Source organism: Toxorhynchites rutilus, chromosome 2 (genome assembly GCF_029784135.1).
Source record: "Toxorhynchites rutilus septentrionalis strain SRP chromosome 2, ASM2978413v1, whole genome shotgun sequence".
Lineage (NCBI taxonomy): Eukaryota > Metazoa > Arthropoda > Insecta > Diptera > Culicidae > Toxorhynchites > Toxorhynchites rutilus.
The window spans coordinates 245476088-245492430 of NC_073745.1; the positions used below are offsets into that span (position 1 = coordinate 245476088).

At 39.7% G+C, this 16343-nt stretch overlaps 1 protein-coding gene across 1 annotated transcript in view; it reads right to left on the reverse strand.

Moving 5' to 3' along the window:
• Positions 1-6680: 6680 nt before the first annotated feature.
• LOC129770760 (uncharacterized) overlaps positions 6681-16343 on the reverse strand; it is a 39313-nt gene continuing 29650 nt past the window's right edge. Inside the window, exons 3-4 of the mRNA XM_055773811.1 lie at positions 9850-10021; positions 6681-7319 (exon numbers count right to left, since the gene is read on the reverse strand). Coding sequence (XP_055629786.1) covers positions 7130-7319; positions 9850-10021 — 362 coding nt within the window. The 3' untranslated portion in view covers positions 6681-7129. The remainder of the gene's footprint in view (positions 7320-9849; positions 10022-16343) is intronic.

Consider the following 16343-nt stretch of genomic DNA (forward strand, 5'->3'; position numbering starts at 1 on the left):
CAGTTCCCGAGCTTTCCACGAGGAAACAGGAGTACCTCAAGGTTCTGTTCTTGCCGTCACCCTCTTTCTCGTCGCCATGAATAGCCTGTTCCAGGACCTACCTGGGGGAGTTTTCGTGTTTGTCTACGCGGACGACATTCTTCTGATGGCAGTGGGTGACATCCATAGGATTCCACGCATCAGGATACAGGCAGCTACCGGCAGCGCAGAAGAGCGGCCAGCGGCCATATGATGATTTGCAACCCAACTCCAGGGTCCAGCTATACAAAAACAACATTCCCCGCCGAAAAACGCTAAAGATCCTTGGAGTGTTTGTTGCTTGAGCTTGAGCTTGAGCTTGGGTAGACTGTACACTTCGTAGTTGCTCTCCGTGATTGACCTGAACCAACCAAATTGCACAAAGAACACACAGAATGACGCTTGGGACTAGCAAATCATTCTCGTTGTGCAATTTTTGGTGATTCTAGCTTTAAATGGTCAATAACGACGCCGGCCACGTCCTTACAGTCACCAGGGGAAGCGAAGGAATGTTAGTATGATATTCGCCGCCCAAAGGCCAGAAGGGTCGCCTCTATAGCGTGGTTCCCTAGCGTTTATCAAGGAAGGGATAGTTGTTAGTAGGGAGAGCTAAAAATCAGGATTCACTGTGGTAAGTGATGTGATTATGTAAACGCGAACTATCGACCACTCGATGAAACGAAAATCTGAAAATCTCATGTGTTTTTTTTTGTCTGTATTATAGTGATTTTCAACTCATTTGGCTGGTTCGTCACTTTTTACTTCCATTTTTGGAAGAATATCGGGAGAGAGAATTGAACTCGTGACCTTTTAGCGTGAGAGGCATGGATGTTACCACTACGCCAGATCGCCTCCACTATCTCATGTGTCATTGTCGCGTAGATTATCTTCAGGTAGCCTGAAAAGGAAAAACCTGCAACATTTATTAGTCCATCTGTATATTTTATTATTTATCGCACATATTTTTATCGAAATCCAATCGCGAATGCGGAGAGTTAACTTTAGGAAACCTGATAAGGTAACCGAAGAAACTCCTCTAGAAACATTCGTCCCGGCGATATGTCCCATCATGCATCTATATAGAAATCTAATTACTACGGTGAAGAGTTATTTTTGAAAACCTGAGAAAGTAACCGAAAGAACTCATCTAAAATAGATAAGATCGGCGATATATTCCGATATTCAACGGGCGTACTTTGTAAAGAACTCTAATCGGTAATTATATGTTAGAAACCTGAGAAGGTAACCGATCCAAATATAATCGGACTGGCAATATATTCCTTTAATCGCCGAGCGTGCCGTTAATTGAACTTCAATCGCCACGACGAAAATGAACAATAGAATAAAAGAATAAAGGAATTAAAGAAATTAAGAATAAATTCATTTAAAAAAATTACTTTTAAAATGGTAAATTAATGTGAATGAGGATAACTTAGCTTGGGTTGCTGGCAACTCATCATTCTTGCAATTCCTCCAATATACATGATGATATTTCCACAACGGTTCCTTTTCATATTCCGTTGGTTCCTTTTCATATTCCCGTTATTTCAGTCACAGCAGTAGGAACGAAACACGCTATTCTCGCAAAAAAACATATTCATCTAGCTCTTTCACCTATCTCTCTTATGTGTTCATGTTCACCAATCCTGCCGATTAAGTCACTTCCACCCTGTGCCTATCGACTCTCTCACATACACCAAATCGAACGCGCGACGATTAGGAACCAAACGAAAACGACAGCGTTCATCGCCACATGTGAAAAATAAAATGGCCTCATCCGACAGATTGGGTTTCACTTTTTTCCAATCATTTCCGTTTTTATTCAGGAAATTCAACAAAAAAACACTAATTTTAAAACAACTAGAGCAGAAATTAAAAATGTTGGCACATTCCGAATATGAGAAACTAAAAACACCGAGCACAAAACGCGCACATCCAGTTCCTCAACACACGAACGAAACTATACGCGGAGCAACAGAAAATACGTCCGCACCCGACGGCTGCCCGATTGAAACTCCCGCTAAAGATCCTTGGAGTGTTTGTTGACCACAAACTTAGCTTCATCAGCCATTTCGAGAATGTTAAGAAGAGCTGTGCCACCCGGTTGAATCTGTTGAAAACCATTTCCAAACCGCACCGGAGCAATACAGAAATATCCGGCTACGGGTGGCCAAAGCCATCATCAGCAGCCGCCTCACCTATGGCCTTGAACTGACGTGTTTGGCTGGAGACAAGCTCCCAAAATCTCTGGCACCGATCTACAACAAAGCACTACGGACTGTCTCCGGTCTCCTGCCATCAACACAAGCTGCCTCTATCTGCGCTGAAATTGGAGAACCTACTTTAGATCTAATCACATGCTCGGCGATCGTAGTCAGGGCTGCCAGTTTCATGTCGATAACCAGCGGTAGAGGGGAGATCCACCTGACCGCCCTTAGCAACACGATTCTGCAGCGGGTGGCGCATTCCAACCTCCCCCCGGTGGCAAAACAATCCTGGTTTGGTGCGAACGACTGGAGGTTCCCAACTGTTCTCGTCGAGAACGGTATTAGGGACAACTTTTCGACCATCATATCAGAAAAATACCGTCTTCACGAGATCCGAGATCAGATACTCGGACGGCTCAAAAGGACCATCGGGAGTTGTATTTGGAGTAAGCAATAATAATAATAGTCTGATTTCCAGCAAGAAACTCGCGGACATCTGCCAGGTCTTCTCGGCCGAAGTGGCCGGCATCTTCGAGGCAACTACTATCTTCCAAGCCGTTGTTGGTCGCCTCCGATTCGACAAGCGCCATTGATGCCATCGGTGCGACCAGGTCCAAACATCCATGGGTACAGGCCATCAGGAAGTACATATTGCCCGACACTGTGCTCATGTGGGTCCCCGGACACAACGGCATCGCAGGAAATGAAGCGGCCGACCGGTTTGCCGAAATCGGTCACACCAGACCGTTCTTCACTCGGGATGTGCCGCTTGACAATGTGAAGTTGTGGATCACCAACTCTTTCCGCACCTTTTGGACCGAAAGGTTGTTCGCAGAGAGGGGGCAGTTCCTCAGAAAAGTCAAGGGCACGATTGCCAGGTATGACGATGTTAAAGGAATGAGAGAACAACGAATCCTGTCCAGACTGAGGACCGGTCACTGCTCGGTCTCACACGGATTCAATAGAGAACCTTTCCATCTACTCTGCGACCTCTGTCAAATCCACAACTCCGTCGAGCACTTCTTGTGTGGTTGCCCGAAATTTGATGATCTTCGAAACCTTCATGGAATCAGCAGGTGTGTAAGAGACATCTTGAGGGACGATCCAGCAAGAGTAGCAGCGCTTGTCTGCTACCTAAAAGATGCCGAACTATTTTTTAAGATCTAGCGTCTGAACAATGGATCAGACAAGAAGATCCTTGTTCCTTCCCCTCCACGATGAAGGGGAACAAGAACACTTCGGCATTTTCAACGGCACGGCTTCCTCTCCACTGGCCTGGAGCCATGGGTCGAGGACATCCTTGCCATCTGGTCCAAGAAGCAAACAGCTAGTTCCTCGTTAAGTTATGTTTCGCAAAAGGATTTATATGCGTTTAATTTTTACGTCCGATATTTATGTGATAATTTTATGTGCAATCTGTTCCCAACGGAACCTTGCGGCAATGCCGTCGATAAAGAGGCGATCCAGCCCAGGAGGCTGAAAACCTCTCAAATAAAGAATTAAAAAAAAAATGTTACGACGAGACCCCTCAAAGCAGCAACGCCAGGAATGCCAGGTAATTTTTTCAAATGTCTTCACATGGTACGAAAAAATGTCTTCAAACGAAAATCGGAGGAAACTAAAATTCATAACTCACCTTTGAATAAAGTTTGATAGCTTATTCAAGGTTTATTCTTCTTTCTTTCTTTCTTTGTTTTAAGAGGCTTTAAACTTTGAAGTTCATTCGCCTCTAAAGGTTTATTCTTATTCGGCATTGTTATATAGCACATTTCATTCAACTTACCTTACTCTGAAGCGGTCATTTGAAGGATCTAGGTTAATCTATTGTATAGTATAGGCTCAAAATGATAGAAATACAATGTCACAATCATTCGAATTCTCAAGCGCAAATCAACTAATATCTTCCAGAGACAATCAGCCCTATTCTGTATTCCGACGGATTTCCATTTCGTTCGAAATCGTCGTTTCGTTTGAGCTATAATTTCGCTTCACCTATTTCGAACGTTTTTGCCCCCTTATTGTTCTAAGAGAAACAGATCGAACGAAATGCAAAAACAACTCGAACGGAATACATAATGGAATTTAATCTAGTCATTCGAATTATTTCGAATCGATCAAAATACAGAATAGAGGTGAATATGTAATCAGACCGCTTGAAGTTATCCAGAATTTGAAGTAAAAGTCTCTTTATTGTTGAATTAATTCTATATGCTTGTGTATTTTCTGCTTTGAAAAGTTCGAAAAAGCAAGTGAATGACCTCGAGACAGAAGTTTCCGTTGATTACTTAAAAAAAAGTAAACAAGTGACACGGATAGAAAAGCGAACGAATACCCTACTTCTTCTGACGATATTTTTGACCAATAGTTGTAATTTCATGGAAATAATATCTCTCGAAAACCCACGTAGGCTATCATTTTGAAATGCCTTCAAAAAGTCTTCACAGTAAGTCGAATGTCTTCAAAATGATGACATGTCCTCAAACCTGGCATCTCTGAGCAACGTCTCGCGCAACGACGTAACGTTAGCTGTCAACGAAGTTACGTAGCTACGGAGAAACGTCATGTAACGCTGGAACGGCCAGGATACGATAACTGAATCAATACTCTGCTGTGCAGTACTAGGTATTATACCTAAAACCTAGCTATCGTGAGTACGGATTGATAAAAAGAGAAAATTGAGATAAAAGTATAAAAATATTGAATTTCAGAATACAAGCACTAACCCGTGGAATTTACGCCGTATCTCTTCCAGAAGCATTTCTACACCAAATTTGTAAGATAAAACCTAGGTCCTAAACTATATTTGAATTAACACGTTGACTATCACGTCAGTCACCGGTGACTGACACCGAGTTTTCGCTCTGCCTGCGTCAATCACCGGTGGTTGACAGTATAACACATGATAATAAACGCGGGCTATGAACGCTACCGAATATTTCACTTGAACGGCATCTGACATTGCAATTAAGGGGGTATTCTAGTCTAGAAATCTGAAAAAATCGAATTTTTTTTTTTACCATATTTCTGTAGTTTAGGCATTCAAGAATATACTCTAGAAAGGACTTATCGAAAATCCTATTATTTACCTAGTTAGAGCCATCTTAGTGATGTGGTATCTAACCTGTTACGGCCATCACAATGAACTTCAAACGCGTTTCTCTCGGAACTAGTTTTTTTCTAACTGGCGTACACGATATCTCAAGTTCTACTGAACCGATTTATGTCAAATTTATATGAAAATAATCTGCATACATCTCTCTATCGCATGAACCAATAAAAAATTATAACTTTTTAATTTTACTATTTTTAAAAAATCGGTAAACGCAAAAAAAAAACGTTTTAAACTGCATTTTTGTTTTCAAACGGCCGCCATTTTGTTAAAACCCATGTTTTTGACTTGTCCGAGGTTCATGCCATAGCGACATCTTTACTGATTCAGAATCTGTTCGATTTTTTTGTTTCAGATAACCAGAAGGACTGGAATCGTGTACGCCATGGCACAACTTTTTTTTGAACACCCTCTCTTCACCAGCATGTAACTATTCTAATTATGAATATTTTTTTTCCGTCCTATTTTTGTTTTATTGTTGAAAGATAGATAAACGAATAATGATATAATGGATAGTAAAAATATTCTTTGTTTTATTTTTACGGAGTTCGAAAAAACGTCCGAAATTCGTGTCTCTACACTAGAATACCCCCTTAACACAACCATCCGAGCCATGGCAAAGCAGGCGAAAAAAGAAGGAAGGAAGGAAGGTATTGTATTATAGAAACTTTAAACTTTTGCAGTTCATTCGTCTCTAGCCTTGAGAAAGGCCATTTGAAAACTCTACGCTATTCTACTCCAGCGCTACCACCTCCGCCCTCTTGCCTTGAGAAAGGCACTCGATCCCTCCAGCCCGTCCAGCAACGATGTTGTCCAGTCGGTGTCCACACAAAGAATGGAAAAAAGAGAAGAGTGCAAATGATTATAGGTCGCTTCTAGCCAGTGTTTGACTTTGTGTGTGCTGCTTGTTTTCGTTGCGCGAAACTCAGAACTTGTTCATTTCCTGTACATGTGAATAGCACACCTTCGATACTTTTAGTTGCCATTCGTATTTGCTCTCGTGCGCATCGGATCTGTTCTGATGCAACAAGTTTCTAGCTTTGTTGACGGTATTGACCGAGAGTCGAGAAACGATTTTTCATAAATGTCACTCTCGCGATGTTTAATTTTTTATCGTTGCAACTGTGTGCATCTGTTAGACGCGTATTTGATGCTTGTTGAATGGCGATGCACGGTAGATGCCTCTCGTTAAATACTCAGTGCAATGTGTGCATTGATATAAGGAAACAAATTGCGACATATGACCTATTAGTATATTGTTCTCGCAAAGGTCCAATAAACGACAAAATCGAGTAAATGGAAGGGAGATTCAATTCTAATAAAAAAAAACAGTTATTTACGGTAGATTATTAAAAATAAATAATTTATTTTCATGTCTCACATATACAATTTGTATATAATAGAAAGTACATGTTCTCAAATACATTACCATTCGACTTTATTCACTATTGCGAACGTGAATATGACGAGAAAAATGAAAGATAGTCTAAATAATAGCACAATTTTTCTTACATTGAGAAAAATGTAGATGGAAAATATTTACAAAAAGTGTCGTGGGTGTTTATGCAGTCTAATTAATGATAGATAGTTTAAGGGTAAGAATTTAAGACTTGAGGCCATCGCTTTCGCGAACTGTTGGTTTATCTTTTTGCTTGATGTAGGGTCAGGATGAACAGATTGCGGAGGCGCATCACAACGACAACATCACTATTCCAACTTGCACGTTCAGAGGCTCCATTCACTCCGAATAATACATCTATGGGGCAGGTCAGGCGACCGGCAGCAGCAGGTCCATTCATGGTATAAAATTCCCTCCGGATTCGCGCGGTTTCTCCGTTGCGTACTTGGGCTTACACACGCATCCACTCTCGACGAGAACATAATCTTGGCCTGTCAGGGTTACCGGCCCCAGCGGAATCACCAGAAAGAGATATGGGACATAGGTTTGGGTGCACTCGCCTCGGACCACATCACACTCGGACGATCTGGAAGGAAAAACGAATTAGTGTTTTGATTTCATCGCAGTGTAACTTTTTTTTTGCAAAGAAGTTGTAAAAAACAGGGAAGATTACAATCATTCAAATATCTGTCTATTTCCTTTGACATAATTAATACGCAAACAACACATTTGTTAAAAATATGTTAAAAATTAAGAAAACTTTAGGAACGAATTGCCAATAAAACAATGGCCAATCACTGAATTGGCTACAAGAACGGACATTCATTAGTTAAAGGGGTTACAACCAGGGTTGCCAACTATTTTTTTGTATTTTTTTTATAAAAATCAGGGAGAATGGAAAAAATAATCAGGGAAAATCAGGACAGCTCATATTGGGTTGTCCGGAAAGTTCGTACCCATTTTTGAGAAAACAAAATTATTATTTTTTAATTTTATATGCACAGTGTTGTTTTGCAATCAATTCAGGTAGTTCTGAAATCTTTCAGGTAGCCTAACAATTCTAAACATTAATTAATTATGAAAGCTAATTTGTATTTGTGGGAATGTATCGACTGGTTGCTTGGTAGAAGCTCACAATACAGAATTCCTCTCCAATACAACCTGAACCAGATCATTTTTTTTTTCAGGAGAAGACCGGGTCAGTCGGATTGTTTCAAGTGACCCGTTTTCATCACCCGCCACGATTTGCTTTAAAAAAAATCGACGCATAGATGAAACGCACAAGTCGTAATTTACGTAACCATGTTTCAACTGATGCACATGAATGGAAATTTTAAACATATGTAGTGAACCTGCTAATTCATTTCTCGTGCCTCACGGATCATTCTTGCAACTTCTTGCTTTACAAACAAATTAATATATATTATTCAAGAAATAAAACACTTTTTAATAATAATTATAGTTTAATAAAAAAAAGATGTTATACTTGGATGTTATTTGCTGCGAAAATGTAATGAAACCTGTATCGTTTTTATTTTACTGTAGGGGAAGTGGGGGCATAGTGGTCACCCTAAGGAATATGTCCATTTCCAGCGTCCACACACCGATCCAATTCTCGTTTCTCGAAGAATATTATAGTTCAACTCATTGTTCTTAAAGATAGCAAACAGCTCTTACTATAAAAATTCAAAATAGTACTCCTTTCATCATTAGAAAAAAAGGTGAAAAATCGAACTTATTTTTTGCTTGGAGGAAAAGTGGTCACTCGCACATATCAAGCTAAATGGGATAGATTTATGCGTTTTTTCGTCCAAATTTGTCCAATCATATTTGATATAGTAGGTACATGTATGAAATAAACTTGGTCTTTTCACCTATAGTCTAAATTTGAATTTTCTCATGCATACAAAATCGTAGTAAGAAACACATAACGTTCCGCATAATGAGGCTTGGTTTAGTTGGAGTGGCATATTTATCCAGGGTCAAAGCCACAAAAGGATCTTCTTCAAGAGCAGAATGTGATGCGGTATATAAGCTTTAGTAAACGGAACATTGTAAGTTGTTATTCACCTATGACCACTTTGCCCCCAAACATCAAAGTAATTACAATGCTAATTAATCGCTGAGATTAAACAAAATATCTGTTCACCTCTCCTAGAATATGTGAACAGTAGTCCAAACTGGTGATTTGTCCAACATATCAGATTGAATAAACTAAATTTCACGATAAATTCCTTAGATACTATGCGCACAGAACTATGGCCGAATTGCTATCGAGAGAGAAATTTCTGTTTTTGTTTGCATTTTGACATGCGACAGCTCTACTGAAGTACAGGGTGACTCAGAAGTCATTAAATACTGTACTTTCGAAAATGCGAACAGATAGTAAGCATTATATAAGCGCGGACCGGAATGCTTTTTAATCGTTGCTGGACGAGCTGGACGGCGAGGGATCGAGTGCCTTTCTCAAGGCAAGAGGGCGGAGGTGGTAGCGCTGGAGTAGACTAATAGAGTAGAGTAGAGTTTTCAAAGGGCCTTTCTCAAGGCTAGAGACAAATGAACTGCAAAAGTTTAAAGTCTCTATAATACAAGACCTTCCTTCCTTCCTTTTTAATGTAGACTATTATGACAGTTCTCCTAAACAACCAGCAAAACTCCCAGTATATTTATGTGGATTTTTTTTCTGATTTAGCAAAAAATAAAAAATCAGGTTCATTTTATAAAAATCAGGGAAAATTGAGTGTTTGTCGGGATATCAGGGAGCGTGCCAAAAAGTCTGGGAAATCCTGAAAAATCAGGAAGGTTGGCATCTCTGGGTACAACAATTGAACTGCTTTTCGTGTTGGAGAAATGAGATGGAGAAAACACGGTGCAAATGATACAATGAATCCGCGCGACGATGACATCAAAACAAGGCATCGAAAGTGAGTGGCCCACCGTCGGCAATAATATTTATGGCCGTTCTCTCGCGTTAAACCGAAAGTGAAACCACTAAATGGCACGGTAGAGAAATTTTCTGCTTAGCTCCTCAGCCCCCTAAAGCGGCTGCGATTATTTGATATCGGTGCTAATGAAGCGACCCCATGAAAAAACAAGAATTCGTTTAGGATACTTACTCGCACACCTCAAACACGACCTGCTGCAGAAGATCGGGGAATTTCTGCACAATCGTTACGGGCTGACCGGAAGTGAGACTGACTCCGTACATTGGTGCGGTGGTGTTGTATCGGGTTTTGCACAACCTGGAGGGTGTATCGCGGCATTGGTGTGCGCTGTCCACCGAGCGACCTTCGATGTGAAAAACGTGGAAAGAAAAACGATTATAATTTAGTGTTTTGGTAATCGGAATGTGTTTAATGTTCACTGTAAGCACTGTTCATTTATTCTTGTCACGTTTGGCGGTAACGTTAATCACAAAAAATGAAAACAGTTTCGCGCATGCGACTGTTTCTCAGTGGAGGTTTTCGGGAATACGTTGAAACGTATAACAATTCTAAATTTATTCATCATCACTGGGTTGTATAGTGAACGCATGAAAAGTTCCCATCAAAGTCCTTCAATTTTTGACGCGTAGCTAAGGTAGTGTGTGGTCTCGCGTTGTCACGGTGGAAAACAACACTTTTCCTGCTGATATGTTGTTGAATTGGGTTTCGTTTCGTTGAGTTAGTAATGCTTCGCTAATGGAATTTCAAATGGTACATTTTAAAATGATTTCAAACCGTCACATAGTTTGTTCTTAGTGCGATCTGTTGCTAAATTTCATCGAATTTTTCAGTAACTTAACAATACAACAACATTTTTAACAGTAATTTTTCAGTGACAGTAACTTTAATAACCTATGTACGCTTACAGCATCCGTGCCAGAAACTTCCGCGAACTTGAAAAATGACAACATGTTATCTTACCACAAGATCGATATACACTCAGTCGTCAAATCAATATTCACAAGTAAACTAGTATTGAGTGTTGAAAGCAAGTGTTGATCGAAGAAACCGGCTTCTCATTCAAGTGTTGATATTTCTACCGAGACATGAGAAATGAGAGGAACTGTTAACGCTCAAATGAGGCGGCAAAGATGCCGCCACTTAGCAATGATGTTTGCCCATGATTCCGTTATTATTCTTGCTCAGTTTCAGTTTCCTGCCAGCTCACACCGCTGAAGCGGAAAAAGCCGCTTAGTAATGAAAAAATGTGTGCTCGAGTTATATTAGGCGTATCAAATGATACTAATTACCAATCACTTAAGCTGAACCTGGATTAATGTTTAAAACCCGTAATCGAGTGTCTCGATACTCTATCGAATATAAACAGGTTCATCCTCGCAGACTGTCGCAATAATTCCGGTTTATAGATAAATAAACTTCTCACTGTACAAGCAAGAAAAGTGTGAATAAGATTTGATAATGTCAACTATGATTAACTGTACAACATTAATGATCCACTTTGTTTCTCAAAAAGACTACTGTTATTTAGCGGCGAATGAGCTGAAAAAGTTTAAACCCTCTTAGAGTCAAAAAGAGGAAGAAGACTATTGTTATGAATTTTTTCGTTGTCGACTCTGTCGCAAAATTTGTAAATCGTGTACGTCAGATCACTGGTTTTTTGAACCCTCCCCTCTATGCATGCTTGAATTATTTTTAATTACGAATAAAACAATAATGGATATTAAAAATATTATTTGTTCTTTTTTGTTTAGAGATCGTAAAACCTCCAAAAATCATACCTCTACACTAGAATACACCTTTAATTTACAGTGCAGAATTCAATAGAGAGACAAAACCATACGTCAACTCCGTTCTTTGAGGATATTGGAACACTCTTACACTCTGATATAATCTGTCATCCATAGGCTGACCAAATAGTTCAGGCTTGAAAACGAAACACGCAAGCCAAAAAAAATTAGGCTGTTCCATAAGTTCTTCTTTTATGCGAAATGAATGCACGATATCTGTTATTTAGGATAGATTTATTATCTCACTAGCTGACCTGAACAGAAATTTTTCGTTATCACATCCACGTTTTCTTACTATGCGCTCGTTCATGGGTCCAATCGCAGAACTCTTCATTGAGTTTCCACTTAGAAAGAAGGGAAAGAGTATCTAACCACCGTAGAAACGTTTCGTGCCCCCTAAAACCTCCACATGCCAAATTTGGTTCGATTCGCTTGATTAGTTCTCGCGTTATGCAGAAATTTGTGTTTCATTCGTATGGCAGCCGCCTCCCCTTAGAAAGGGGGAGAAGTGTTGGACCATCATAGAAACGTTTATCGATCTCTAAAACCTCTATATGCCAAGTATGACTCCTTTTGCTTGATTAGTTCTCGAGTTATTCAGCCCACCCCCCTGTAGAGAGGGGGAGGAGTGTCAAACCACCTTAGAAACGTTTCTTGCCTCTTAAAACCTCCATATGCCATATTTGGTTCTGTTTGCTTGATTAGTTCTTGAGTTATGCATACATTTATGTTTCCTTTGTATAACAGCCCACCCTCCTTAGAGAGGGGGAGAACTGTCTAACCACCATAGAAACATTTATTGCACGCTAAAACCTCCACATGCCAAGTTTGGTTTCGTTTGCTTCATTAATTCTCGAGTAATACAGAAATTTGTGTTTCATTTATATGGCAGCCCTCCCTTAGAGAGGAGAGAGGGGTCACAAACTATCGTAAGAACCTTCCCCGATCCCAAAAACCCCAACATACCAATTTTCATGTCGATCGGTTGAGTAGTTTCAGAGCGCATAAGAATGAGACAGACAGACAGACAGAAATCCATTTTGTTTATTGGCTCAAAAAATTACCTGTGCAAAGTTTCAGCTCAATCGGACAGCGCTCAAAGTTTTGATTTTTTCATCCTCGAAAAACTTCCAAGGAGGGAGTAAAGGAAATTTGGAAAATCGAATTTTTTTACTCGATGCCAAATGACCTAGAAATGCATGAAACGACGAAATCTGGTGTCATCTCGAAAAAAAATTTTTGGCTGAAAATCGACCTTTTGGGGCTTAGCCTGAGAGACAATGAAGGTATGAAAAAAAAAATTATCGAATTTTAAGAACCGACCATGTACATTTTGCTCAATCGGATATAATTTAGAGGTGCCTCAAAGCTCTCAAAGTTTTGATTCTTCATCCTCGGAAATCTTCCAAGGTGGGAGTAAAGGAAATTTAGAAAATCGATTTTTTTTTTCTCGATGCCAGATGACTTGAAAATGCATAAAACGTCGAGAGGTGTTATCTCGAAAAAAAAATTTTGGCCTAAAATCGACTTAACCTGAGTGGCCAAAAAATCAAAATTTTGAGTGCTTTGAGGCACCCCTGAATCATGTCCGATTGAGCTGAAAATTTGCACAGGTCATTTTATTTGGGCCAATAAACAAAATGTACACGGTCGGTTCTTTAAATTCGATAAATTTTTTTCCATACTTTCATCGTCTCTCTAGGCTAAGTCCCAAAAGGTCAATTTTTGACCAAATTTTTTTTTTCGAGATGACACCAGATCTCGACGTTTCATGCATTATAAGTCACTTGGCATCGAAAAAAAAATTTCGATTTTCCAAATTTCCTTTACTCCCCCTTTGGAAGATTTTCGAGGACCAAAAAAAACATGTTAGGGGTTGTATCTAGAACACGACCGCATATTTTCGACGTAAAACTACGCAATTATATTATGCAATCCACTTGTTCACCACTTCGAATATTATTTTAGAATGCATCGAAATTTTTTTAATAGATTATGTTCTTCGTTACAAATAAATTTGATGAACGCCATTTTACGTTTGATATGATGCCTAGGACTAGCAAAATATGTGAACGGAAGAATTGTCAAACGATCATTGTATTTTACATTTCTCGCTGAAATTATTGCACATGTCACGTTTACGTAGTTCTCGAACCGCGAAAGTTCATTCGCCTCTAGTATCTGAAATGATGATTTTCCCAGGCTTCTCAGTTTAAAAGTACGTTTTAGGGTAAAGTGACCAGTCCTTGCCATTAAACCTGATCTGTATTATTTCTTTCTAAGTATCGTCATTGAGTTGTGATTTTTCGGTGGTTAGAGGATTAAAGCCTGTCAAGCACGATTCAAATTCAACAATTTCTTCAAATTACCGAATGGAATGCTCGAAAATTTCAATCCATTTTTCATCCAATTTAGTGTTAACGTATGCATTAAAAAATGTGCTCCCGTGGCCGAGTGGTTAGCGTCCCACACTATCATGCCGGGGGTTCGGGTTCGATTCCCGCTCTGGCCGGGGGATTTTTTGTCAAAGAAAATTCTTCCGGCTTGCACTGTGGCCACGCGTATTCTAGAGCTTGCCACTCCAGAGTACATTTAAGGCGTGTTATTCGGCATAGAAATCTCAACAAAGTATTACTAATAAAAATGACGCAAGTAATGCTACGTTGAGAAGGCAAAAGTTCCACTGGAACGTTAGTGCCATCCATGAACAAGAAGTATGCATTAAAAAAATGGCCTATTTTCGGATGGCAATGAAAAAAAACTACAAAAAATAATTTAATGGATCAAATTTTCCTTAAATATTACGTTCATTAAGCCTACAACAAAAATTATTCAAGGCTGTTGATAAGCAGCAGCAGCACTGTCAAGCAACTTCATGATTTTTTCATACTATCAGTTTCACCACACAGCAAAGGAGTTGGACATCCTGAGACACTTTGTGTCCGCCAGACATAGCCGATCTGGTATTTACAACATCCTCTTCCTGTTGCACCTTAAGCCGAGAGATCGAAACAACCGGCCAAACGGTGAAGGAGAATCTGGCCAAAATGGACATTTTTATGCGGAAGCGTCAGACGAGACTGGCAGTATCTGAGCAGCAGGCAATCACCCAGAAGGAGTAGCTTCAAGTGCTGGTGAAATACTTCTTTTCGGCGAAAGAAGTGAAAAACTTCTTTTCGTCCTCATAATGGAAGACAAGACGTGCTTGATGCTAGAATTCAACGAATAGCCGGGGACCGGGTACTTTACGTTCCCCAGGTAAGCGATGACGTCGAATATATCATCCACATCAAGTTCTCGAAGAAGGTCCTTCTCTGACAGACGAGAAGGGAATGTCCAAGCAGCTCTTCTTTCGAGTCATATGGTGAACGGGGAACGAGTACGAAGTGCTTGCCGAAACTTGCGAAGGTGATGTGGTCTTTATGCCGAAACGGGGATCAGTCCATTATGCCAAAAGATCACTGGAGAATGGATCGGTTGGATATAAACATTGTCCTTCCCAACATACCCCAGCTACGGCCTATAGAAAACTTTTAAGCGAATGCCGAGAATGGAGAGATAGCTGACAACCAAAGCCACGGAAAGGTAAAAGAACATGTCGACATACATCTTTTCATCAGCCATGATTGAGGTTCCGGCCCACATTTGCTTCATTTGCGATACTTCTCCGGCTTATTTAACACGTCTAGCCCTGACCGAGCTAGAGGACCAAAGATGAACTTTTCGTTTTACTCACGTTGATCCCTGCGGATCAATAGGGGACTTTTATAAAAAATCATTATAAATCTTTATAAAAATCAATTTTCCGATTTTGTTGCTGTCGTTCCCTGTTGACACTCTCTAAACAAAAAGTCCACTGTCGGTGCGATGAAACCAGCTCAACGTATTAATCGTTGAATGCATTGGAAGCGCTCTTGAACAGTCTGACAAATAAAAGTTTTATTTTGAGGTTCATCCATTTAACACGTTCGTCGCCCAACGCGACGTTTTTGAGTTTCGTGCAGGGCTCAACTTGCGAATAAATTATTAAATAAAGATCAAACTTAGTTTGTAACTAACTTTTACATGCTCTAGCAATGTTTGTGTTCAATTGAAGACGAATTGATAACAATAACACATGCCAAATTCATAGGATATGGGTTTTGCAAAAAACTGCAGTACAAACCATCCATACTATAAATTAATAAAAAGTATTGTATAAACTTTATAATATTGTGATTTTAATTTTATTATTTTTCTACATATTCTATAGTTACATTTAGGTGCCTATTCTATTAAATTCTGTCTAAAAATCCTATCCAATTTTAACGAGGAAAGTGTCACCCATATCTGGGTGACGGGGCGACGAAAGTGTTAAGAAAATCAACATGATCAAATTGTAATACTGAAATATATTGATATCGCGGGACATTTTCGTTCCTTTTGCCAAATGCGGGACGTAATCCTACGCGAAACATTTTGTTGAAATGCGGGACTGTCCCGCGTAACGCGGGACGTCTGGTCAGTTTATTTTAGGGAAACATTCCGGTCTGCACAGCAACAAGCGAGTACAATAGTACTCAACACCAAATAATACCCCCGACTTGCATGTATTTGCAAAGCGGATTCCCCCAGACACATTAATTTAGAAGTCCGTGTTAGGGAAACACATCTCAGTGGGAGAAAATACCCCCGACTTGCATGTACATTTGCAAAGCGGATTTCCACAGGTACACCGATTTTGAAGTCTATGTTGGGAAAACCGGGCCAACTTGGCAGTTAGGGCGTTTAGATAGCGTATTTTACAGTTATTCAATTGTTCATCTCATGAAAAATAACATTTTATTAATTGTGATAGACGCGTAGAAATATTTCCTATCAATTGATGCAAACAACTTT